The 24,152-nt window shown below is 40.4% G+C and overlaps 1 protein-coding gene across 1 annotated transcript in view; it reads left to right on the top strand.

Annotated features, from left to right (window-relative positions):
* Positions 1-24,152, top strand: part of SYNE1 (spectrin repeat containing nuclear envelope protein 1) — a 994,076-nt gene that overhangs the window by 586,994 nt on the left and 382,930 nt on the right. The window contains exons 78-82 of the mRNA XM_033936910.1: positions 3,029-3,247; positions 10,765-11,030; positions 16,418-16,583; positions 21,459-21,614; positions 23,047-23,199. Of these exons, the coding sequence (XP_033792801.1) occupies positions 3,029-3,247; positions 10,765-11,030; positions 16,418-16,583; positions 21,459-21,614; positions 23,047-23,199 (960 nt within the window). The remainder of the gene's footprint in view (positions 1-3,028; positions 3,248-10,764; positions 11,031-16,417; positions 16,584-21,458; positions 21,615-23,046; positions 23,200-24,152) is intronic.

The following is a 24,152-nucleotide window of genomic DNA, read 5'->3' as shown; positions in this document are numbered from 1 at the left end:
AGCACATTCTATAAAGAGATGCATGTCACATCTAGTGCGTGAATCTCAAAACGGTCGTGGCAAAGAACAGAGTGGATTATGGGCATTCCTAAAAGTTAGGCACACTGTTCTAGAATTCACCTACTCTGCACAACACTTAGGCACAGGTATTTAGGCTTGGCTTTCATTGGCCTAAATAGGTGCACCTAAATGTTAGTGACACGTATGGCCACTAAGCGCAATACTATGTATGGTGCATGCCTTTTATAGAATTGTGCTAAGCACTGTTCTGAGCAGCACTGATTTTTTTGGGTGCCATATATAGAATTTGGGGGTAATTGTATAACAGCACCTCAGCAACCAGCTCTCATTATAGTGTACTAGCAGAAGTCAGCATTTATATGCCAACATTTAGGTGTGCCCACTTATGCCATTTCAGTATTAGGTGCAATGCATGCACCTCCCTCGTGCATTTACACGCTAAATAAGTTATTCACTAAAGGTACAGAATACCATGTATAGGGTTACCAGATATCCGTGAAAACTAGGACATGTCTTCTTTTTAGAGGACTGTCCAAGTGTTCAGACGCACTTTCAAAACCCGCCAGTTTGTCTGGATTTTGGAAGGCCCTGAACTTGGGACTGGATCTGGAGGGCCAATGAGCATGTGCATTGCATCCATGCATGCTCAGAGGCCCTCCAGATTCGGCCCAGACTCAGAAAAGAAGAGATGAGGTTTGTGTGGGGGCATGTCTGGGGCACAATAGGGAGGGGCCACATGCCCACTTTTTTCATGAAAAAACCTGGTAACCCAACTTATACTTACATGTGCAAATATAACAGTCTCACATACATGATAATATTCTATAATTGTAGTACAAAATTGATACTTATGTTTGGGTATTAAGGTTATAAATGAGGAGGATACTTAGAAAATTCCTAAGCCTGTGCCAGCAATCATTGCACAATATCTACCTCATTAGAAAAAAAAAGTAAAAAAGCACCCCCCTCCCCCCCGCTGATGACAGCCTTCCCTGATGCCCCCATCTCCCCCCCCCCAGCGTCAGTGAAAATGGCAGGAGGTTATGGTGGGTTATGGGTTTATATATATATACAATTGTTATTGTCTTGATGGATTTATCAAGTGTTGTTTTTGAGCCTATGTATGATTTTTCTTGTACACTTGTTGAATGATTAAAAAGGAATAAATAATTAAAAAAAAAAAAAGAAAATGGCAGGAGGAATGCCCACTTCCTCCTGCCATGCCGATCCCCCCAAAGAAAATTGGCAGGAGGACTGCCTACTCCTTCCTGTTATGGCATCTCCTCCCCTCCCATGTGAAAAAATTGGCAGGGGGAGCATCCTGGCACTGGATGCTCCCACGAACCCCCCCTCCCTCCCCCCGGTACCTTTGTCCATTGGAAGGAGGAAGGAAGAACGGACCCTCCTTCAAGGCCCATCGATCCTAAATGTTGGGCCTTCCCTCCTCAGTGTATCATGCAATGCACAGAGAGGGGTCTAAGGCCCTGATTAGTTCAAACTCCTAAGGACCCTCTCAAGTGGAGGGACCTTAGGTATTTGAGCCAACCTGGGCCTTGGGCTCATCCCTCAGAATCTTATGGGATGCATGGGGAGGGGCCTTAGACATCTGAGCCAATTAGGGCCTTAGGCCCCTCCCTGTGCATCACATAATGCACCGAGGGGGGGCCCGCCATTTAGGATCGGTGGGTCTTGAAGGAGGAGGGACCACGCTTCTCTCCTTCTTTCAATGAACAAAGGTACTGGGGGGGTTCTGGGGTGGAGCATCCAGTGGCAGGAGGGATTGGGCATCCCTCCTGCCTTTTTGAAGGAGGGTGGGTGAAGGGGGAGGGTAGGGGATGGTACAGGGGAGTCTCCTTTGGCAGGAGGGTGTGGGCATCCCTCATGCCAATTTTCTTTTGCATGGGGGGGCATGGCAGGAGGTAGTGGGCATTCCTCCTGTCATTTCACTGTCACAGGGGGAGGATGTGTGTGCTTTTTTAATTTGGGGCAGATATTGTGCATGTGTAACACACACAGCATCTGTACCCATTTAAAAAGGAAAAAAAAGGATTCCTGCCCCGAACAGCTGAGTGGCAGGAGGCTTTCCCCTGCCTCTCAGCTGTTCGGGCTTCCCCTGCCATTTCTGCGCATGTGTGAGAGTCTCTCACAGCCATCAATTGGACGTGAGAGTCAGGAATTACAACGAACCTTCTCATGAATCATTTGCATGCAAACTTTGTAGTGCATCGATAGCTCTTTTTGAATCGGCTAAAAAATCGGATTGGACCACACGGTCTTACCAATCCTCTTAGTGCATCTAGGCCAAAGCTGGCTATTTTGTGGGTAGTCCATGGGTGGAGTCAGCACTTATGCATTTAACGGTCAATATTTAGCGTTTAACCACCTAAGTTTAGTGGTCAGTCCTATCTTTATGCACTATCTTTATGTGGTGAAGTGCTACATATTTCACTTAACCACATAAGAGTTATCAGGCCGTATGAACCCAGATATTCAATGCTGGTGCCCGACATGACCTGGTGGCAGCTTAAAAAAAATGTTCCTCACTGCGAGTTGAATATTGACACACATCCCCCCCCCCCATGCGCTAGTGTAAAGCTTGATGTGAGTTTAGTACTGTATGCTACTAGGATGATCATTCACATTTAACATAGAAAGATAAAGACAACAGATAAAGATGATATGGCCTACTCAGTCTGCCCATCCACACTATCTACTATCCGTTCCTCTCCCTTAGAGATTCTCTGTGCTTGTCCCAAGCTTTCTTGAATTCAACAGTCTTCAGTTTCACCACCCCTACTGGGAGGTCTTTGCATGTATTCACCACCTTTCCATGAAAATGTATTTCCTTAGATTACTCCTGAGTCTTTCCCCTTTATCCCACTGGAGTACTTCCTTTCAATTGAAAGAGATTCTCCTCTTTTGCATTTATGCCTCAGAGGTATTTAAATCTCTCTGTCATATCTCCCTACAGCAGGTTCTAATGTTTGTCATTATTTTTATTTTCTAGGCATTGGTATCCACAGTAAACTCATTCCATGAGAAAATTACCACCTTAGAAGAAAAGGCCTCTCCAATGGAAAAAATTGGAACTGATGTCAGTAAAGCAACTATCAGTAAATCTATGACGACTGTGTGGCAGCGCTGGACCTGGCTTCGCAGCGTGGCCCGAGAACAGGAGAAGATATTGGAAGATGCAGTGCGAGAATGGCAGAGCCTTAATAACAAGGTACCTCAAGATCATTAGTGCATGTCTTGCATTACTTTTGATAAGTAATCAGATGGAAAGAATGATTAGTGCAGTGCCTCAGAGATCTCTCCTAAGGCCAATTATGTACAATTACTTTGAGTGGAGGCTTTCAGGTGAGCTGTTTTGTGAAGGTGCTTAACTGCATATTTTGCCTTTTTAAAATTAGTGCAACAAATGTATACGTGTGCCTTTCCTCTCTAGGTACCCTGATTCACAACAGAATGGAAATCCCTAAGGGAGTAAAGTGAATGAGATACAAGCAAGGAAACCTTCAGGAGCACTGTTCCCTCTAACCTGAGCAGGAGGCCCCTACTTACATTCCTATCAGTAGGGGGCGATATTTCGCTATCACATTTTCACATTTTATGTGATTGCATAGGTTATGGTTGGGATGGGAGGGAGTGGGTTAAAATTTGAATGTTTTAATGTTGAATATGATAGTGATTCAAGTGATGTATTCAATTTCAATTGTTATTTAGTGTTACACTTGTTGTATGATGTAAAATGAATAAAGATTTATAAAAATAAAAAAAATAGTGGAAGACAGGCAAACTTTAGGACTCCAAGGAACTTGCCTGTCCCTAGCAATTCAAATCACAATATTGAAGCACCACCCCATACTGGAAGCAATGTATTTGGAGGACTCCCACTCAGCTGCCTTAGAGGGAACACTATTCAGGAGTAGTCTGTTATTTGGCAGTTAAGATTCAGTGCAAAGGATACCTAAAGACTTGTAAAAAAATATATGCGGATTATACCAAAATCTACAATAGAGTAGACACGCCGGATGGTTTGAATAACATAAGCTTGAAGAATGAGCTGAAATTTGGCAGCTAAAATTTAATGCTAAGAAATGCAAGATCATGCATTTGGGCTGCAAAAACCTGAGAGAACGGTACAGTTTAGGGGGTGAAGAACTTATGTGCACGACGGAAGAACAGGACTTGGGTGTGATTTTATGTGATGGTCTTAAGGTGGCCAAACAGGTTGAAAAGGTGACAGCGAAAGCTAGAAGAATGCTAGGTTGCATAGGGAGAGGTATGATCAGTAGGAAAAAGGAGGTATTGATGCCTCTGTATAAGATTCTGGTGAGACCTCATTTAGAATATTATGTACAATTCTGAAGGCCACACCTTCAAAAAGATGTAAAAAGGATGGAGTCGGTCCAGAGGAAGGCTACTAAAATGGTGTGTGGTCTTCATGATAAGGCGTATGTGGAAGGACTTAAAAATCTCAATCTGTATACTTTAGAGGAAAGGCAGGTGAGGGGACATATGATAGAGACGTTTAAATACCTATGTAATATAAATGTGCATGGTTGAGTCTCTTTCATTTGAAAGGAAACTTTGCAATGAGAGAGCATAAGATGAAATTAAGAGGTCATAGGCTCCGGAGTAATCTGAGGAAATACTTTTTTGCGGAAAGGGTGGTAGATGCGTGGAACAGTCTCCCAGAAGAGGTGGTGGAAACAGAGACTATGTCTGAATTCAAAAAGGCCTGGGATAGGCATGTGGATCTCTCAGAGACAGAAAGAGATAATGGTTACTGCGGATGGGTGCCTGGATGGGCCATTGGCCTTTATCTGCCATCATGTTTCTATGTTTGTATGTCTGTGTTTCTATAGAAAAATAAAAGCAGATAAAGACCAGCCTTTGGATTCTATATATGGTGCCCAAAGTTCTGCACCCAACTTTGAGCATGCTTACAAGATGCACCCGCAAATAAATTGGATAATGAACTCTGAACTATCAACAATTGGGCACTAACAACCAATTATTGATGTTAATCAGCATTTCTCAAAATTTTTATACAAATCTGGATGTGCACACCATTCTAGAAGGTCATTAAGACTTGATACCTGGTGCCACTTTTTGATATTCTTATTCCTCATTCTCCCGCTTGCCTGCTTTGGTTACATAATGATTATCTCTTGTTTGTATCCCCACTATCTAGAGCTCATTATGAATCTACTTTGAAAATCTCCTCCAAAGTTTAAATCAGGTTTAAAGGCCATTATTTTACCCTAGTTTGGGGGCATTGTGACTTATGGGTTGAATTTCAGCAGACTGCACCTGACTCATCAGTATTTCTATTTTTTTCAGTGAAGTTATTGTATTTTTTTTTTTTAATTCTTTATTCATTTTTTCATCTTACATCAAGTACACAATATTACATCATTTAAAACTTTTACACATCACTTGAATTTCTTTCTATTGTCATTGTAAATACATAAATTTATTCCCTCCCCACCCACCCTTTCCACAAATATTTCAATCAAAAATATCATATAAATATTGTATTCTTATCTATTGATTAAACTTTTAATAGAACTTTATACCATCCCCTCCCCTATGTATAAATATACTGTCAGTGGAAAATGATGTCTAATCATTACAATAATTTGTCAATGGCCCCCAAATCTTTTTAAAATTATTATAATTTCCTTTCTGTATAGCAATTATTCTTTCCATTTCAACAATTAACCTTAAAGAAAATTAGAGAAATTAATGCACTGTACTGAAAGTAAAACAGAGGCGTACACGCCTTGAGAAAATATAACCCATATTATAGTCCACATCAAGAAAAGTATGACGTTATTTTAAGTTGCCCTGCTGTTTTTAATTGAGGGTAGTATCATACGTGTTATATACAGTAAACATAAACAGCATATACTATTGTAAATTTGTTTGCTATAAAAATGAAATGACTTTAAGCAGGTAAGAACGAGAACATGTCATCATATGACATTCAAATCTACATTTTCACAGATTACAGAAAGGGATCTTACTGAAAAACCACATTCAGAACATGGAGGACAATGAATATAGAGGCCCTTGTACTAAGCTGTATTAAGCAGCTAACGTGATGGTATCAGCAAGGTAGACAGTAGCGCAGGCCTATGCTACCATGCTAAAATAGGGCCTTTGCTTTAAAAATGACATGTTACCTGTCTTATAGTGAGCTTAACTGTGCATACGCCAATGCTCAGGTATCCAGGAATTTTCAGACAGCCACCCGAGTAGCATAACTCATGGTGGTAAAATCCTCATTAATCCCAACTTAGCATTAATGACGTTTTAATCACTTTTTTTTATCTTATTTCATATATATATAAATATATATATATAGTTTATATTATACTTTATGTATGTATATAAAGCCAACAGCTTTTATATCTATGATTTCTGTCCCCTTATCCTGGCAGCTAAAAATGGCCGCAGCATTCTCTATCACTCTGAAATAGGGCAACTCCGATGACATCAGCCTCGAACAGGGCCAATCACAGCTAAAGAAATCAAAAAAGGCTGAGAGCAAACCCAGGCATACAACCTCCAAGGGAGGGGCCCAACTTCAGGATAACAAAGCCAAAAACCCGGACTGGACTCAGACTACTTCCTAAAGGAAAAACTTTTTTTCTTTCTTTTTATATTTAAAAATCTACTTGAGCTATCCAGTCCGATGTTTCGTTTAACCCAAAAGGGGTCATGGAGTTTAAATTGTGCATCCATCGTAGCTCATTGATGTTCAAAATCCTATCAGGGTTACCTCCCTCCCACCCAACTGTAGTCATGTCAATAATTCTCCATTTTAGATCTTTCAATGTGTAGTGACAGAGTTTCCAATGTCACACTAAAGGCGATGTTTCATTTTGAGTATTAACCCACGATTTATGCTCTGTCAATCATGTTTTGATCGCCCGTGTAGTACAGCCAATATATAGTTTGGGGCACGGGCATTGAATTAAATATATCACAACAGCAAAACCTCAACTTCCCTCTACTTATCTATGTCCCCCAGGGCTTACCCAGGGGATAGAAGTGGTGGCATGTGGGACTGGGTAACAGTGAACCTCCTTCACTCTAACTCAAATTAGTGCCAGATCCCCAAATGATGCTGATGACCCCCTAGCAGTCATCTCATGGTACTATAGGTCGTTTTGGGATCTGGCACCAGGCTGTAGGGTATTGAGGAAGATCACACTTCTCATACTTACAACAATTGTTAGTGCCTAAATGTAGCAGGGATGCACATAACTTAACAGTATTCTGTAGGTAAAGTGTGTAATTGGTGGCCCCATCCATGCTTCATCTTTGTGTATGCCCCCCTCCCTTTGAATTTTACACACTATAACACTTATTTTGAAGCATATGGATATCTCAAAATGCTCAAATGGATGTCCATGTGCTTGAAACATCCAAATTCCAATTTTGCAAAGGCAAGATTTGGATGTCCAACACTGCTGTCCCTCCAAATAGCAAGAGGGCATGATGTGGGAGTGTTTGGGGCAGAACTAGGTAGGACCCAAAATCAGGATGTCCAACTGTGATTATTGAAGGGGAAGAAACAGCCAAGTCTAAAAAGGACATCCCGATTTAGACCTGTTTCAGGCATGTCCAGAGTACAAAAAGATGTTTTGTGTGAACAGCTGTTTACTGGAGTGAAAGTGAAACGGAAAAGGGATATCAGGCTCTAAAACAGCTTCAGGTATTATGGACATTCTTAAAATAAGTATGAAGCAGGTCTATGGAGTAGTACTAGTGGTTAATGGAATGGACTGCAAATCAAAGGACCTAGATTCAAATCCCACTTTAACTCTTATTTTTTTGTGAGTCTTACAGAAACAAAGTCATAAAATAATCTTTCTCCTTGGACAAGCAGGATAGAATTAGCCACACATGGGTGCTATGTCAGTTCCGCTCTTCCAGAGTCCAGAAGAGATCCCAGTATAAGTGTCTATGTGCCCACGCTGTGTGCAGGTAGTCATTGTAATGAAGGTTCCCACAGTCACAGTGAGTTTGGTTTCTTTTTTTTTTGGAGGGGGGGCAAGATATGGACAAAATAATGGAGAATGAATGCTTTCCTCTTCTGTAGAGTGGATGAAGTAGAATGAGGGGGAGAAGCAACTGTTGCACAGGAAGGAGCACCTGCACATGCCCCGAGAGTTTTGTAGTCTCTTCTGGGCTCTGGAACTGGCACCCTTAGGGATGAAACTATCCAAATGTGGCTGATTTATCCTGCTGCCCACGGAGAACATCCATTACAATTAATAAACTCATATTACTTTTGTTCACCAGGATATTTGTGGAGGCTTACTACTACTTTTATTCATCATTTCTAAAACACTATTAATGTCAAGTCAGACCACCCAATATTCATACTGCAGGAGAAGCTGGCTATCTCCCATGGTTGGTGAAAAAACAAAAATTCCGTGCTGGCACCAAATTCAGTGACTGGCAATGAATTTCCTTTTTTTTTTTTTGGGGGGGGGGGTGGATGGGGGTGCTGGCTGGCTAAGTCTTAGTGGCCAAAGATAGTTCTACTTTTTAGATGGATCCATTTGGCTGTTGAACTTAGCTGGTGAACTGTTGAATATTGGTGGTGACCAGCTTTGGCATGCAACATAGTCAGTCACCGGCCAATCTGATAAACAGCCAGTCTGATGATATTCAGTGGATAATAGCTATCTCCTGCTGAATATCGGTGGATAACTGGCTATGTATGAGTTTCTCTTTTGTCCTTCTGTCTTCTGATTGCCTTTTTTGTTTTGTTCTTTATTCTATTTGTCTTCATTCTGTGTATCTGTTTTTCTTAGGGAATACATGTATGAAGCCACACTCAGCTACATTATAAGCATAGAGTTTTGTTTGCATCCTTATATCTTGTATGCATTTGTACTCCTTAATAGTGCTGGCTGATTCACCGATTCAAATTGATTCGCCTGTTCACTTTGGTGATTCAAATCGGGCGATGGTGCGTCCGCATCTGGAGTACTGCGTCCAATATTGGTCGCCGTACCTTAAGAAGGATATGGCGTTACTCAAGAGGGTTCAGAGGAGAGCAACATGTCTGATAAAAGGGATGGAAAACCTTTCATACGCTGAGAGATTGGAGAAACTGGGTCTCTTTTCCCTGGAGAAGAGGAGACTTAGAAGGGGATATGATAGAGACTTACAAGATCATGAAGGGCATAGAGAGAGTAGAGAGGGACAGATTCTTCAAACTTTCGAATAATAAAAGAACAAGAGGGCATTCAGAAAAGTTGAAAGGGGACAGATTCAAAATGAATGCTAGGAAATTCTTCTTTACCCAATGTGTGGTGGACACCTGGAATGTGCTTCCAGAGAGCGTAATAGGGCAGAGTACGGTACTGAGGTTTAAGAAAGGATTGGACAATTTACAGCTGGAAAAGGGGATAGAAGGGTATAGATAGAGGATTACTGCACAGGTACTGGACCTGTTGGGCCGCCGCAAGAGCGGACTGCTGGGCACGATGGACCTCGGGTCTGACCCAGCGGAGGCATTGCTTATGTTCTTATGTTAAATCTATTCATTTTCTGAAAAAAACTGGATTCGCCGATTCAGCAACCAACACCCTCTCTTCCACACCCACCCCTGGTGAGACATGACATTCCTCCGGGCCTCCTAAAGTAGCGGCAGTGATAGCTGATCAACAGAGACAGCGCTCTGAATGGACTGATCACGGCCTGCCCCACCGGGGCCTTCCCTCTGCCGCATAACTGATGATGTCACTTTATCACAATCAGTCTGTTTATAGCACTGCTTCTTCAAGGCTAGCCACCGCCATGCTGCTGCTGCTTTGGGAAGCCCAGAGGTATATCGGGTCTCACGGTAGGAGGGTTGGTGGGATGCTGCTATATAGGGGGAAGGGAGGAAGGGATAGAAAGCTGCTACAAGGGTGGGGAAGAAAGATACTGCACAAGGGGGGGAGAGAAAAGAGAGGAAGAATTGTTGGGGTGAAGGAGAGGAAGTAAGAGATAAAATAGAGATAGAAAGGGGCGAGAAGGAGAAATCCTGCATATGGTGGATGGGAGGGAGACGTAAGGAGAAGGAAGAGGGAGAAATGTTGAACATAGGTTGGAGGACAGGGAGAGATGGTGCTTGGGAAGAGAGAAAGAAATGTTGCACATGATAATGGAGAGGAGGAAGGAAAAGATGCTGCATGAAGTGGAATAGAGAGGTTTGACCCAGGGCGCAAGGCAGAGAGAGAGAGAGAGAGAGAGAGATATGATAGACAGTGGGAAAGAAACAAATGTTGGATATGGCAGTGGTTGGTAGAAAAAAATAATTTTATTTTCTAATTTTGTGATTACAATATGTCAGATTTGAAATGTGTATCCTTCCAGAGCTGGTGTTAGACAGCAAGAATGAGCTAGGACCTAACAGAGAGAGGAAAAGTCTTTTTTGTTAATTATGTTTACACCACAACACCAGTGTGGAGTTGGAGAGGGTAAAGGAGGGTGGGGTGGGTGGAAAGGCTACAGAATAAACCCGTCAAGACATTTGTAAAAAAAAAAAAAAAAAAAAAATAGCCCGATTGGGCGGGAAAGATAATTAAATCAAATCAAATCAATAGGCCAAATCGAATCAAAAAATTTTTTCCCTGAATCAGACAGCACTACTCCATAGAGCTGCATACTGTACAAGCATATCTATTTCAGTACTACAGTATATTAAACAGTAATTGGTTTCCACAGATTGAACAAGCCACCTTAGCAATAGATCAGCTACAAGATCGTTTACCAGAGAGCTCAGTAGAGAAGGCCTCCAAGGTAGAGCTGGCTGAAGTCCTGCAGTACCATGACACATTTGTTGAAGAGGTGGAGAAGCAGCATGCAACCCTCATGCTCTTGAGACACCATGCACTGGGCAGAGTACTACGAGATGTGGCAGAAGAGTCAGCTTCTCAGGAAGAACTACCCATCGTGCAAGAAATGAAGGCAATGCAAGACAGGTGTACAAAGTAAGGCCATAGACAACATTACTTCTCATGTCTCAGAGTCTAGGGGTTGATATTTAGGCCACAGTGGTCAGTTGACAGTCATGGGCTGAATTAAGTATGGAGTAGAGTCAGGTGCTGCCTTAATTAGCCAGATCAACGCAGCAGCCCAGAACTTACCCAGTCAGTCTTATGCCTGGATAACTCGTCCCATTTGTTGTCTTAACTTTATGTACTTACTTAGCTGGTTGACAGAGTGATATATCCACTAACTAGGTAAATCATGGCTTTGCCCCAGCACTGTTCCAACAGTGCTACAGCAGATATTCATTGGCACTATCCAGTTAAGTGCTGATAAATTTCCTTTTCCAGCCTGCTTAGCATAGTTTAACCAGTCAAGAATTTATTCTGCCTGGAAAAACCCTTTTGAATATCAGGACCTTTGTTGTCACAACCTTACACTGGCCAAAATATATTCCAAATATACAAAATATCCATGTCTTTCCTTAAATTGTTTAAATTTGTTGTTTTGCACTGAGATTTTTGAAATTGTATTTTAGGAAGCTTATGAAGTGACTTTTTGCTTTTTATGAGTAGCCATATCTTAGTCATTGTTACTTGTCTATCATGCTTTTTATTATTTATTTATTTTCTATACCGTTCTCCCAGGGGAGCTCAGAACGGTTTCCATGAATTTATTACAGGTACTGAAGCATTTTCTCTGTCTGTTCTGGAGGGCTCACAATCTATCTAATGTACCCGGGGTAATGGGGGGATTAAGTGACTTGCCCAGGGTCACAAGGAGCAGCGTAGGTTTCAACCCATAACCTCAGGATGCTGAGGCTGGAGCTTTAACCACTGCACCACGCTCATCCTCATGGTGCTTGCAACCAGTGTCTGGTCAATATTCAAAATGATTTAACTGGTCAGGAGAACCTCCTATCCTGTTAAATCACGTGTGCCTGCCTAACCTCTGATAGTCGTGCCATTTAACCAGACAGTATTGCTGAGTATCAGCACTAGCAGCCCCAGTGCTGTCTGGTGGTTCCTCGATGGATCCTAGGCAGAATCAGTTCTTAACCAGTGAGTGGCAGTTATAGACCATCAACCACTTCAGTAAGAGGCTAAATTTTCATAGCAAAAAGGCTGCCTTAATTCTAACCGCAAAGCTCATCAGGCATCGGTCTGAATGTTGGCCGGTGCCCAATTAACTTCCAGGTAGTAGCATCAGAATTTCTAGTCCCCTTCCTCCCCTGTGATTAAGAACATCTTTCCTCCCATCCCCAGCTACAGGAGGGCCCCAATTGAGCCCCCTTCCCAAGACTATCATATATGCAAATCTCCATCATGCATATTCATTAAGGATATCATGAAAATCTCAGGACGGGTTTGAGAACCACTGCCCTAGACCATCAGGGATATTCAAGGTAGGCAAACAAGGTGGAAGGCTTGTTTGGGGCCTTCTTGTTGGGAATGGAAGAGAGGGGAACTTGGGAGTTAGTGAGGCCACCTGTTTCCCTTACACAGGTCCTGGCCAGTGTTCAGTCAGAGCTTGCATAAGTATCTTATGCCGGGCCTGGCTGAATATCAGCCTAGGCCTGCATAAGATCTTGCAGCTAGCATGTACTCTCTTATGGCTGTGGCTATATAGTACATGTTCTTGCATTGATTATCTGGGTTTAATTCTACCCACAGTGGTCAGAGTTTACCTGCTGAATATTGATTGGTTTATTTTTAAGGGGAAATGTGCAAGCTGTAAAAAGACTCAAAATTACTCTCTTAATTTGGTCATTTTATAAGTCATTTATTTGGACAAAATAGTGTTGCGCACACAGAAATGGATGTTTATATAACTGACCGAGTTATATGCTCTGAGGGCAATTATAAAATAAGAGAGATCATATACAATACAACTTTCTTTCTTTGCTCAATTATTTAGACGGTCCTCCTAAAGGAGCCCAGAACGGTTACAAAGTACATCCACAATATAATCGAGACAGGACAGAGATGACATAATTTACAATATAGACATGACAATAAAACATATACATTAAGCAGTATCTGGTGAGAGTTAGGTAGTGTAGGTGCGTTGACTCTGATGCATGTCCTTAAGGCGCTGGGTTTGTGAAGAGGAAGGTTTTCACAGCCTTCCTGAAGCTCCAAAGTCCATCTAGTGTTCTAACAGATGGGGGGGGGGGGGAGATGGGTATGAAATGTGAGTAGGAGCTTTTGTCGGCTGTTTTAGTTTTGAGGGAGCAGCCGGGAGGTATAGTCAGTCATTTTTCTCCTTGGGACCTCAGTGGTTGCTTTGGGAAGTAGATTTGTAGTTTAGTTGTCATGTAGTGTGGAATCATTTTGTGGAAGGTTTTGAAAGCGAGCATCAGGGCCTTGAAGGCGCAGCATTTTTGAATGGGCAGCCATTGCATGGAAGCTAATGCAGGGGTAACGTGGTGCCAAGGTTTTCAGGAGACGGATTGCAGCGTTTTGCACCCTTTGGAGGCTGGAGAGAGTTTTGGTAGGCAGGCCCACTAGTAGTGTGTTGCAATAGTCTAAGCGGAATAGTACAATTTTTCTACATGGAATCAATGCCCCTCACAGCAAGAGGATTTACATTTGTGACTTTAAGTTAGAGATAAGTGAATCTAACATAGATGCTAGATTGAGATAATAATGATGGGATGTGGATGAAGTCTCTAAGAAGCATTTGGTAATTATGAGGGGAAAAGGTATGTCTTTAGTTTTTCATAAAGAGACAGTATGTGGCAAGGTGTCACAGATATGCGGGTAGATTGTTCCAGATGTGTGGTCCTAGGAACTCAAAGGTGGAGTTAAAGTCTCTCTTCCGACGTACTTGTTTAGAGGACAGGAATGATATCTTGAAGCACTGCGTAGAACATGAGTTGAGGAAGGCATGGGTGACCTTAATGTTGGACACCAGTCTGCTGGCATTTTCTCCATAGATGGCTTTGTGGATCATACAAGCCCACTTGTAGTGAATCAATTTTTTTCACTGGTAACCAGTGCAAAGTAGTAATGGTCTGGCTCTCTAGAAATTAGAGAATGACACAGGGACAAATTTTTCCCCATTCCTAAGGGAACTCATTTTCCTGTCCCATCCTGGCAAGTTCTTTTCCTATCCCTGCCCTATTCCTGCAAGCTCTGTCCTCATCTGCAAACTTTAAAATCATAAATATATGAGGCTTGTATGGTTAAGACAGAGCTTACAGGAATGGGGCAGGAACAGCAACTAAACTCGTGGGGACAGGACGAAGAAATTGAGTTCCTGCAGGGACAGGGAAAAATTTGTCCCCATATCATTCTCTACTTGAAATTGCTGGATCTGTCAATTATCCTTGCTGCTGCATTTTGGAGCATTTGTAGTCACTTCAGTTTTTTTTCTCTGTAATGCCATAGTTGAGGGAGTTTCAGTAATCTAGGTAAGATAGTAGAAAGGCTTGTGCCACCTTTCTAAAGCTGTCGGGTTAAAGTCGACAAGGTTTGTGATCTGGCCTTTGAATGACAGAGAGGAGTCTAAGGCAACTCCTAGCACTTTAGTGGAGTTCTGTTTCATGAACAACTCACCTGTAGGCAGTATCAGTTCTTTGCAAGGAAGCAGGTCATAGTCCCCGAACCAAAGCATCCTGGTTTTCTGTTTGTTGATCTTGAAGAAGTTGCTCTGAGCCCATGTGTTCAGGCTTTCAACAGTAGTTTGTATGAGGAGTAGTGTGTCATCCAGTGATTCGCTGGAAGTTACATCGGATGTGTCTTATTGCCTTGAGTGTTGATGTGGTAGGTAAGATATACTTTGTTTGTTTCATGAATCGTGGTCTTATAAATGATATAATTAGGCTACCTACATTTTCCAACTTAACCCATAGGAAAGCTTTTTTTTTTTTTTTTTAATAAATTATTTTAAATATTAGATTGGAGTCTTAGTAAATCTAATGTCTCACTGAGACCTTGTTGCATGGAGCTGAACAGAATCACAGGCTTTATCCTGACTATCTCAAGAAGACATTAAGGTCCAGATTCTGTAATCGGCATCTAAAACGATAGGTGCCTAAAATCACTATTTTGATGCCCATTACAGAATCGTGCTTAGTGGCTCCTAACTTAAAACTCAGGCACTTGTAATGTAGGCCAGGGTTTTAAAGGCCAACATTATATGTACTTAGAGGTTCCTAAGTCTTTCTCCACTTTTAACACGCCTACTTTGGTCTTAGTCGCCGATAGACACGATGCGATAGGCACTTATCTCCCAATTAATTTTTATTTTTTTTCAGTTATGAGCTTTGTAAAAAGAGCCCGCAGTAATCCAATGTATAATCGCCAGATGTGGATTAGCCAATAAGAGTGAAAGGCAAGGGTCCAATGAGCAATGAGAATTTGTGAACTTTCTCAATAACTTCTACACATACTTTACATTGATTGGGAAAAACTGTGACCACAAACTATGAGCTTAGCTTAAACAGTACATGAATCTAATAGAATCTATAAACCATTACTTGAAGTATTAGTAACTATACATAACACATTCATGACCATTACTTGTTGTTCATTCTATGCTTGAAAATAAATAAAACTTCTTAAACTTAAAAAAAAACAACAACCCAAAAACCACACATTCATTTTCTTGATGAGGCATAGAATTATGACTAATGCTACTTGTCATTGTCTCTACCTCCGGAGTCATAAGAGAGCCTATAAATTAAAGCTAAGCCACTTCCTTATTTAAAAAAAAAAATTGAGCAGCATAATACAAATTACAATGCAGCAGTTAGATTGATTTTCAATTTAAAGAAGTATGACCATGTTACTGATTTTTATTGTCGACTGCATTGGCTTCCAGTTGAGGCATGGGTTAAATTTAAGCTGGTCTGTATTTGTTTTAAGGCACTAACAGGCTCAATTCCTGAGTATCTTATGGAGTCTTTTATTATCACAAATTCTAAACATCCTAGGAAAACACATTCATTGTTTTCTTTCCCTTCTGTGAAAGGATGTAAATACAAAAAATTTCAGGAACAACTATTATCTTTTCAGGCAGCCTCATGGACTAGGGACTTAACTTATATATTTACAATCCCAACTTCATATCAACAATTTTGACATGCCTTAAAAACGTATCTTTTCAGGGAGCATTTTGGAAGTTAGAAATCAGATGTCTATTCATTTATATTACTAGTCTTTGTGAACCGCATAGAACTTAATGGTATTTGCGGTATACAAGTGAGTTTTATGTTATGTTATGTTATGTAATGCTAACAATCATAATATACAGAATGAGTTGTTGGGCATTCATAAAAAGTTTGAACTTAATGGGTCTTCTTTTAACCCATGCAACAGTGTAACTTCTGGAAGCTAGTGCTCTTCAATTGTTTAACCTCCCTGTGTTCATTTGCTTGTTTTAGCATCCAACAAAAGGTGAGGAGAAGCAAGAAGTTGCTGGAGCAGGAACTAAAAGAACGGGAAGAGGTAGAGAAGAAGATTAACACAATCAAGTCATGGATTCAAGAAACTAAAGAGTACTTTCTGAATCCCACTGTAGATGTAGACACTCAACTGGAAGAACTGAAGGTATTCACTTTTTATAGTGCCACATTAATAGTGTTAATAAGCATAAAAACAAGTCAGATTTTAAAATATTTAAGCTTTTCGGTGATTATATGCTGCAGCTCAGTAATCACTGAAAATTGGTATATTAACTCCCAGGAAAATTCTACACACAACCCCCCTTTTTTACTACATTGCAGTAGAGGTTTCTACCATGGCCTGGAGCGCTAAATGCTCATAGAACTCCTATAACTGTCAGAGCAGCATCGGAGTATTTATCGGCTCGGCCTGCGATAGAAACCTCTACCATGACATAGTATAAGAGGGTCAATATTTGAAATTCTGCATTACATACTATAATCACGCTCTCTGAGTAATTATTAAAGTGCAATACAGTTAAAGATTTTACTCATAAATGCAGAATTCCAGCATCTTAAATTCTAAACTGACTCTCCCCTTGCTCAGTCCTCAGTTCACTGTCTCTCCTCCAGATTTGATCTCTCCATCTCTTTCCACTCCCAGACTCAGTCTTCTGCTCTCTGTTGATTGAACTGCCCCCAAGAATTGATTCCCCAACTTGCATGCTCCCCCATTCCTTGAGTACAGATTTTCTGCCTTCTTGAAACAACTGGAAGATTATGCTGTGCTATAATGCTGAAAGAAAGTGTGGCATATTGGATAATCTTCCTTCTCCTCTACATTAGAGTGTAATTAGGCTCCTCCTTCTTTCTATGAGATCAACGGATAGGCTTTTCTAGTTTACATTACTTGAATGCTTGTAAACTTTTCAACTATGCAGGCCTACTCAGAATTGTTCCTTAGAAAGCCTTGTCTTGCACAGCATCCTTACATCCTTCTCTTAGATCAGTGGTTCTTAACCTTGTTGGAGGTACTGAACCCCACCAGTTTCATATGCGTGTTCACCGAACCCTTCTTTATTGGAAAAATAAAATATGATTTTTACAAATTCAAAACATAGGTATACAGTGAGGGAAAAAATAATATCAATTTTGAAAACAAAAAAGTTCTCCTATATTTCGAATAATAATAACATAATAATGAAATTTACTGCAAATCAGTGTGACTTCTGCTGTTGCCTCTCAGAGGGATTAAAATATTAAGATAGGTATTACACGACATACCATCACAACAGTTACAATTCGACTACTGTGCGCATCAAATCCCCTGCAGCACAGATAGGCCAAGCGATGTTGCGTGATCACCTGCAGCCAATTATGGACAAGCGGGGCGTATCATCACGAATCATAAGTGCTTCGGTCACGTTCAATCATCTATCAGTTAAATCCACAAATTTTGATCAGGAATTGATTGATGTATATAAGGCATTAGTTACAGATTGATAGATCAAGAAACCGAGTACACGATCAGTCTTGATCAAAATCACTGAATAACTGATAGATGATTGAACGTGAGTGAAGCGCTATATGAGTCGGAGGTGTGTTTTGACCTCCGCGGAACCTGCGAGACTGACTCACTGAACCCCTGGGGCTCGGTCGAACCCAGGTTAAGAACCACTGTCTTAGATCATTTATGATATCCCAATTCATCATTTGTGTGCATGTTTATTCCATGCTATAACATATTTATAATGGAACTTTAACTAGAGTGTGGTGTAGTGGTTAGAGCTACAGCCTCAGCACCCTGAGATTGTGGGCTCAAATCCCACACTGCTCCCTGTGACCATGGTCAAATCACTTACTCCTCCACTGCCCCAGGTACATTAGATAGACAGTGAGTCCACAAGGACAGATAGGGAAAATGCATGATGTACATGTATGTAAACCACTTTGAGTGTGATTGTATAACTACAAAAAAGGTGGTATACAGGTCCCAATGCCTTAATCCCTTAACTAAAGGCATTACAAAAGAATATTTGTGAGTGATAATAAGCTGAGGGCTACTTTGATATAGCCATGCTAGTCCCAAAGAAAAATGGGATTGCTGTATTCTATAATCATTTTTATTGGGGCAATACGGCAAATATCAAAAGATAAATGGGTCTGATATTCAACCAGCAGTGGTCAGTGTTTTACTGACCCCCTACAAGCTTTACTCCCAGATATTCAATGTCAGCTCATGACTGGGCACTGGCATTGAATATCTGGTCGTATGTGGCCAGCTAAAACTTATGTAGTTAAGTGCAATGTTCAGCATTTAACTGCATAAATTGAACCACATAAAGATAGGACTGTGTTTGATGTAATCCTATTTATCTAGTCATATCATCCAGTTAACTGCTGAATATTGGTACTTAACTGCTTAAGTGTTGACGCCGCCCCACACCACCCACAGAATAACCGTTTTATTGTGTGGTGGTTAATGCTGATAGTCAGTTTTACTAACCAGTTAAGTGCTTCTGAATGTCAGCAGATAACGCTGCTTGTGCAATTTAAATAGCCAAAAGCATTTTCTGGCCATTTAAATAGCTTTAAATATTTACCCCCCAGTGTTTTGTGTGAGTTGCCAAGGTCACAGAGGTCTCATTATAATAGAAAATGGGATCTGTTTGGTCTCCACAGCTGATGTGAAAACTCATCTTTATTTTTTTTTTCAAATTCTTTATTCATTTTATCATCTTACAATAAGTACACAATATTACATATCATAAAAAATAAACACATCACTTGAATTTCTTACTAATATCATCCTAAATATATAAATTAATCCCTCCCCACCCACCCTTCCCTTAAATATTTCAATCAAAAATATCATATAAATATTATAAACGTATTTAATAATTAACCTTTAAAAAGAAATTTATACCAACCCCCCCACCCCCCTATGTATAAATATACTATCAGTGAAAAATGATGTCTAATCATTACAATAATTTGCCAATGGACCCCAGATCTTTTTAAAATTGTTATAATTCCCATTTTGCAAAGCAATTACTCTTTCCATTTTATAAATGTGGCACAACAAATTCCACCAGAATATATAATTAAGATTGTTATAATTTTTCCAGTTACTAGTGATATGTTGCATGGCAACTCCTGTCATTATCAATAAAAGTTTGTTATTACTTGATGATATTTGACTCTTTGTTCTCATAGACATACCGAACAGAATAGTATCATATGATAGAGCCACATGGTTTTCTAATAAACAATTTATTTGGGACCAAATTGATTTCCAAAAAGCCATGATATAGGGACAGTAAAATAATAAATGATCTAATGTCCCTGCTTCCAGATTACAATGCCAGCATCTATTAGACTTAGAGCTATCCAACTTTTGTAATCGAACAGGGGTTGATAATGCTCTATGTAACAAAAAAAAAACAAGTTTGTCTCATAGATGCGGACATTATACATCTCATTCTCCAAGACCAAATTTGTGGCCATTGAGATGCAGAAATTTGATGCTTAATCTCAATGCTCCAAATGTCTCTAAGACAATCTTTAAATATTTTGTGCATTGGTTCAGTAAAAGGTATCGACTTCCACAGACTTAATATCCAGTGCCAGTTTTGCTTTTGAGAATAAATGTAACCCACTGAGTGAAAAAGTACCCAAACTGGGGTATGCGACTTATTCATACTACAACAGAGGGGGATATCAACTGCATAATCTTGCAAAATTTCAACTTTGGGTATGGAATAATTATGTCTAAAAAAAATAAGAAATGTTTATCAATGAAAAACATACTTTTTGGGAAAAAAATTACAAACTTGCACTTTATAGGAACATCAAAGTTATGAAAAAAATTGCATAGTTCTACTGACTCTGTAATACACAAAGAAGATGTCTAAGTCTGACTTTGGATCTTTTCCGCATGATGTCCAAAGTCGGAGGTGGACAAAAGGCCATTTTTAAAACTGGCAACACCGAAGACATTCACTTTTTTTTTTTTATTGCCTACTTAGACGTCTTGTCCACTAGGACATTCAACCCTTAGGACGTCCAACTTTATTTACCATTTTTGACCACAAACCATCCAAGTTCAAAATGTCCAAATCTAGACCATTTGGACGTGGGATGGGCAAACATTGTAATGGACTGGCCACATACATTTACCAATAGAGCAGTGGGGCACCTTAGAAGGCACTGCTGTGAAGAGTGCTAAATGTACATCTCACCACATCCCCCTTATAGTTTATGTTGAGCCCTCCAAAACTCCCTCCAAACCTACCATACCCACCTGTCTACCACCCCAATAGCCTTTATGGCTGCAGGTGACACCTATAGATATATGGCAGTATAGTAGGATTTTGGTGGCCTCATACTTTCCACCATAATTGTAGATGTTAGAGTGGCTTATGAGCCTGGGTCCTTCTTTCTATGGCTTACTAGCCCACTCACCAGGCTACTTAACACACCTGTGTAATGCTGTACTAGGCTTTCCCTTACCAGGCGCTGCTGTTCTAGAGACAGGTATGTACTGTTTCATTCAGATTTGGGGTGGTGGTGGGCGGTGGTTCAGTACGTAATCCTTCTAGTGGTAATCTGGTCAGTTTGGGTACCCTTTTGGCACTTAGAAGCTTTTAAAACAGATCTAGCTCAGAATGTCTAAGTTCCATCCAGGATGTCTTGGGAAAGGTTTGATTATTACCGCAAGACGTCCAAGTCTAAGCCTGCCCAAAGCCATCCCAGAACACGCCTCCAGCACGACCCTTTTAGTTTTGGACAAACAGCGGCTAGGACACCTCGCATTATGTCCAGAAAGACGGTTTTGAAAATCGGCACTTGGACATCTTAAGAGTTTTGAAAATGGCCCTAAAATCTTTAAAAAAATGAAAATTGTCATATTTACCCCTCCAAACATTTATAGCCTTTACCATCATTGTTTGCATCTCCCACTTGTGGTACGTTTTCACTCAGGGTTTCACAAATTGTTTTCAGTAATAACATTTTACATATATTTTCTTCTGTTTCATAGTCCCTGTACAGTGAAGCAAGCTCTCACCGTGAGAAAATTGAAAAAATATCAGAACAGCAGCAAAATAAGTACCTAGAGCTTTATACCATTTTACCTTCAGAGCTATCTTTACAGTTAGCAGAAGTATCATTAGTCCTTGGAACCATATGTGAACAGGTAAATCTATAGAAATATAATATTTGCATTATTAGTTTTTAGCTTACCCCCCTCTTTTACTAAGGTGCGCTAACTGATTAGCGCGCGCTAATCGAATTAGCCCGCGTTAAACACTAACATGTCCATAGACTAACATGCACCCGCGTTACCGTTTAGCGCGTGCTAATTATATTATCGCACGCTAATCAGTTAGCGCACCTTAGTAAAAGAGGGCCTTAGTTTTTGTTCTTCATTGGATTAGGACTAATACTTGAAAAGAAGCATTTGAAGACACAAACTGTGTGCATGTGGTGGTTAGTGCTATGATAGGTAAACTGGGAATTTTTTTTTTGTTTATTTTTTATACTGTTGTACAAATCCAAGCTAAAGGCCCACTTTTTTTAAACTGATTTCAACTCTTAAACTCCCCCTCACTGCTGCCACTATAACTTCCCCAACCCTGAAATGTCCTGTCTAAATTAGATTGTAAGCTCTTCTAGGCAGGGACCGTCTACTGTATGTTAAAATGTACAGCTCTGCGTACGCCTTTCAGCACTATAGAAATAATAAATAATAGTAGTAGTAGTAGAACTGTATATCAGAATACAGGATGTCAGCGGTATATGCATATACCGCTACAAAAGTTAATATACTTGAATATGTCTGTGCTACATCATAAAACATTACAGGCAAAAACTCCTTTCGCTCTTGTAGTACTGCCATTGGGGGATTTGCTCAGATCTTCATTCAGTTCTAGATTCTCTGCAGGGCTAGGTCCATGCTCAGACTCTCCCTAGAGTACACCAGGGGGAGGGCAAGGTTGCACACAGAGGACTTCTACCTAAGCACCTGAGAGAGACTGAGTCTCTTTATTCTCTGTACATTGCCCACTTCCCCATAACCTTATCCTCAATAGTGGCATAGCAAGGGTAGGAGGCCACACTCGCATCCTCCCATTCCCCCCCCCCTCCCCCGTACTTATTTAAATCTTCATCTGCGTAAGTAGCTTCTCCGGCCTGCTGCTCTTGCTGGCGCTTTCTTTCACTCTGATGTCATTTCCTGGCCCTGTGAACCAGATGTGATTTCAGAGGGGAGCCAGTTCAGTGCGAGCAGCAGGCCAGAGAAGTTGCTTGTGTTGGCGAAGATTTAAAGAGGTACAAGGGTGAGAGGAAGAAAGGGCATGAGCGTGGCGTGAGGGAGCGGTTCGCCCTCTCCCCACCCACCCTTACTGTAACACTGCCTCAACTCCCCCATCCAGTCTGTAAAACTGTATCTTGTTTGCTTATTGCTTAATGTCAAATAAGAAACTGTGTATTGTGGTTGCTACATAACTGCTATAGCAACTAGCAGTCAGATCGAATTTGAGAACAAAAGTTCCATTTATCTGAATGTCATGTGAACATTCTTGAAGTATGCAGCTAAAGGCAATTACTCATTTCTTTTTATATATCAGATTAAGGCAAAAGAGAAAGAAACCCAGCAAATCATAGCACTGAACCAAGAATTTAAAGAAAAAATTCAGGAGATAGCCGAGGATCTGGAGACTGTTATAGCAAAATTGAAAGAAAAGACTAACAATATAGTCCAAGCTAAAAAAGGCCAAAAGGTAAGAACATACCAGCCTGAAAACCAACCAAAGAGGGCTGCTTTTATAAAAGGGCACCAATACCAAAGCTGGGGAAAAAAAGTGCCTGTTTTAAAAAGCCAATATATATAAGGGTACAGTTGTATATATCCCCAAAATATGTCAAAGACACGTTCTGTATAATTAGTTTAGCAGAAGGGTTTCATTCATATTACATTCAAGACACAACAGACAAAAAATGATAAATACAAAAACGGAGAAAAACAAACCTCATACACAGGCAGCCGGGACTATACAAGTACCCTAAGCCTCAAAAGGCTACTTCAGGGGAAAATGGCTGCACAGCTCTACTAGTTTGCTATGTGGGAGCGTTTGAAAAAACATTTTTTCATATGAATCATTTTCCCCTGAAGTTGCCTTTTGAGGCGAAACAGAAGTGCTTTCTGTCGGGAAGTGGAATATTGGATGAAAGAACGATTGCTGCTGCAATTTGAGATAAGTTTTTCAAGTTTCACATTCTTTGATTTTTACGATATTAAGAATTACTTATATTTATACCAGGCTGTTGCCATTGCAACCAGTTTTAGAAGATTGGATTTCTACCAATATATTTTGATGCACGAGCCTGAATGAAAGGATATTTACATATTTATGTACGGAGTTTTTTTTATTTTTTATTCTTTATTCAGTTTTAACTCTTGCAACAAGTGTACAATATTCAATCAGATAATTCGTACAAATCACTTGACATTCTAACAATTATTGTCAAATGCATATAAAAAAGACCCCTCCCCCACCCATCCCATTCATCAGGAATAAACCCATTAAATCACATAACATACCTCCCCATCCCCACATTAAATATAGTTCTATGTAATAAAAAGGTGTCCAAGGTGTCTATGCAATCAGAGTTTTTTTCAAACCAGCGATGATACAGGTGGCTTAGGGTACTTATATAGTCCCGGCTGCCTGTG

The sequence above is a fragment of the Geotrypetes seraphini genome, chromosome 3, assembly GCF_902459505.1.
Source record: "Geotrypetes seraphini chromosome 3, aGeoSer1.1, whole genome shotgun sequence".
In the NCBI taxonomy this organism is placed as follows: domain Eukaryota; kingdom Metazoa; phylum Chordata; class Amphibia; order Gymnophiona; family Dermophiidae; genus Geotrypetes; species Geotrypetes seraphini.
Note: the sequence above shows the minus strand (reverse complement) of the source record. Positions and strands in the feature narration are given on the sequence as shown.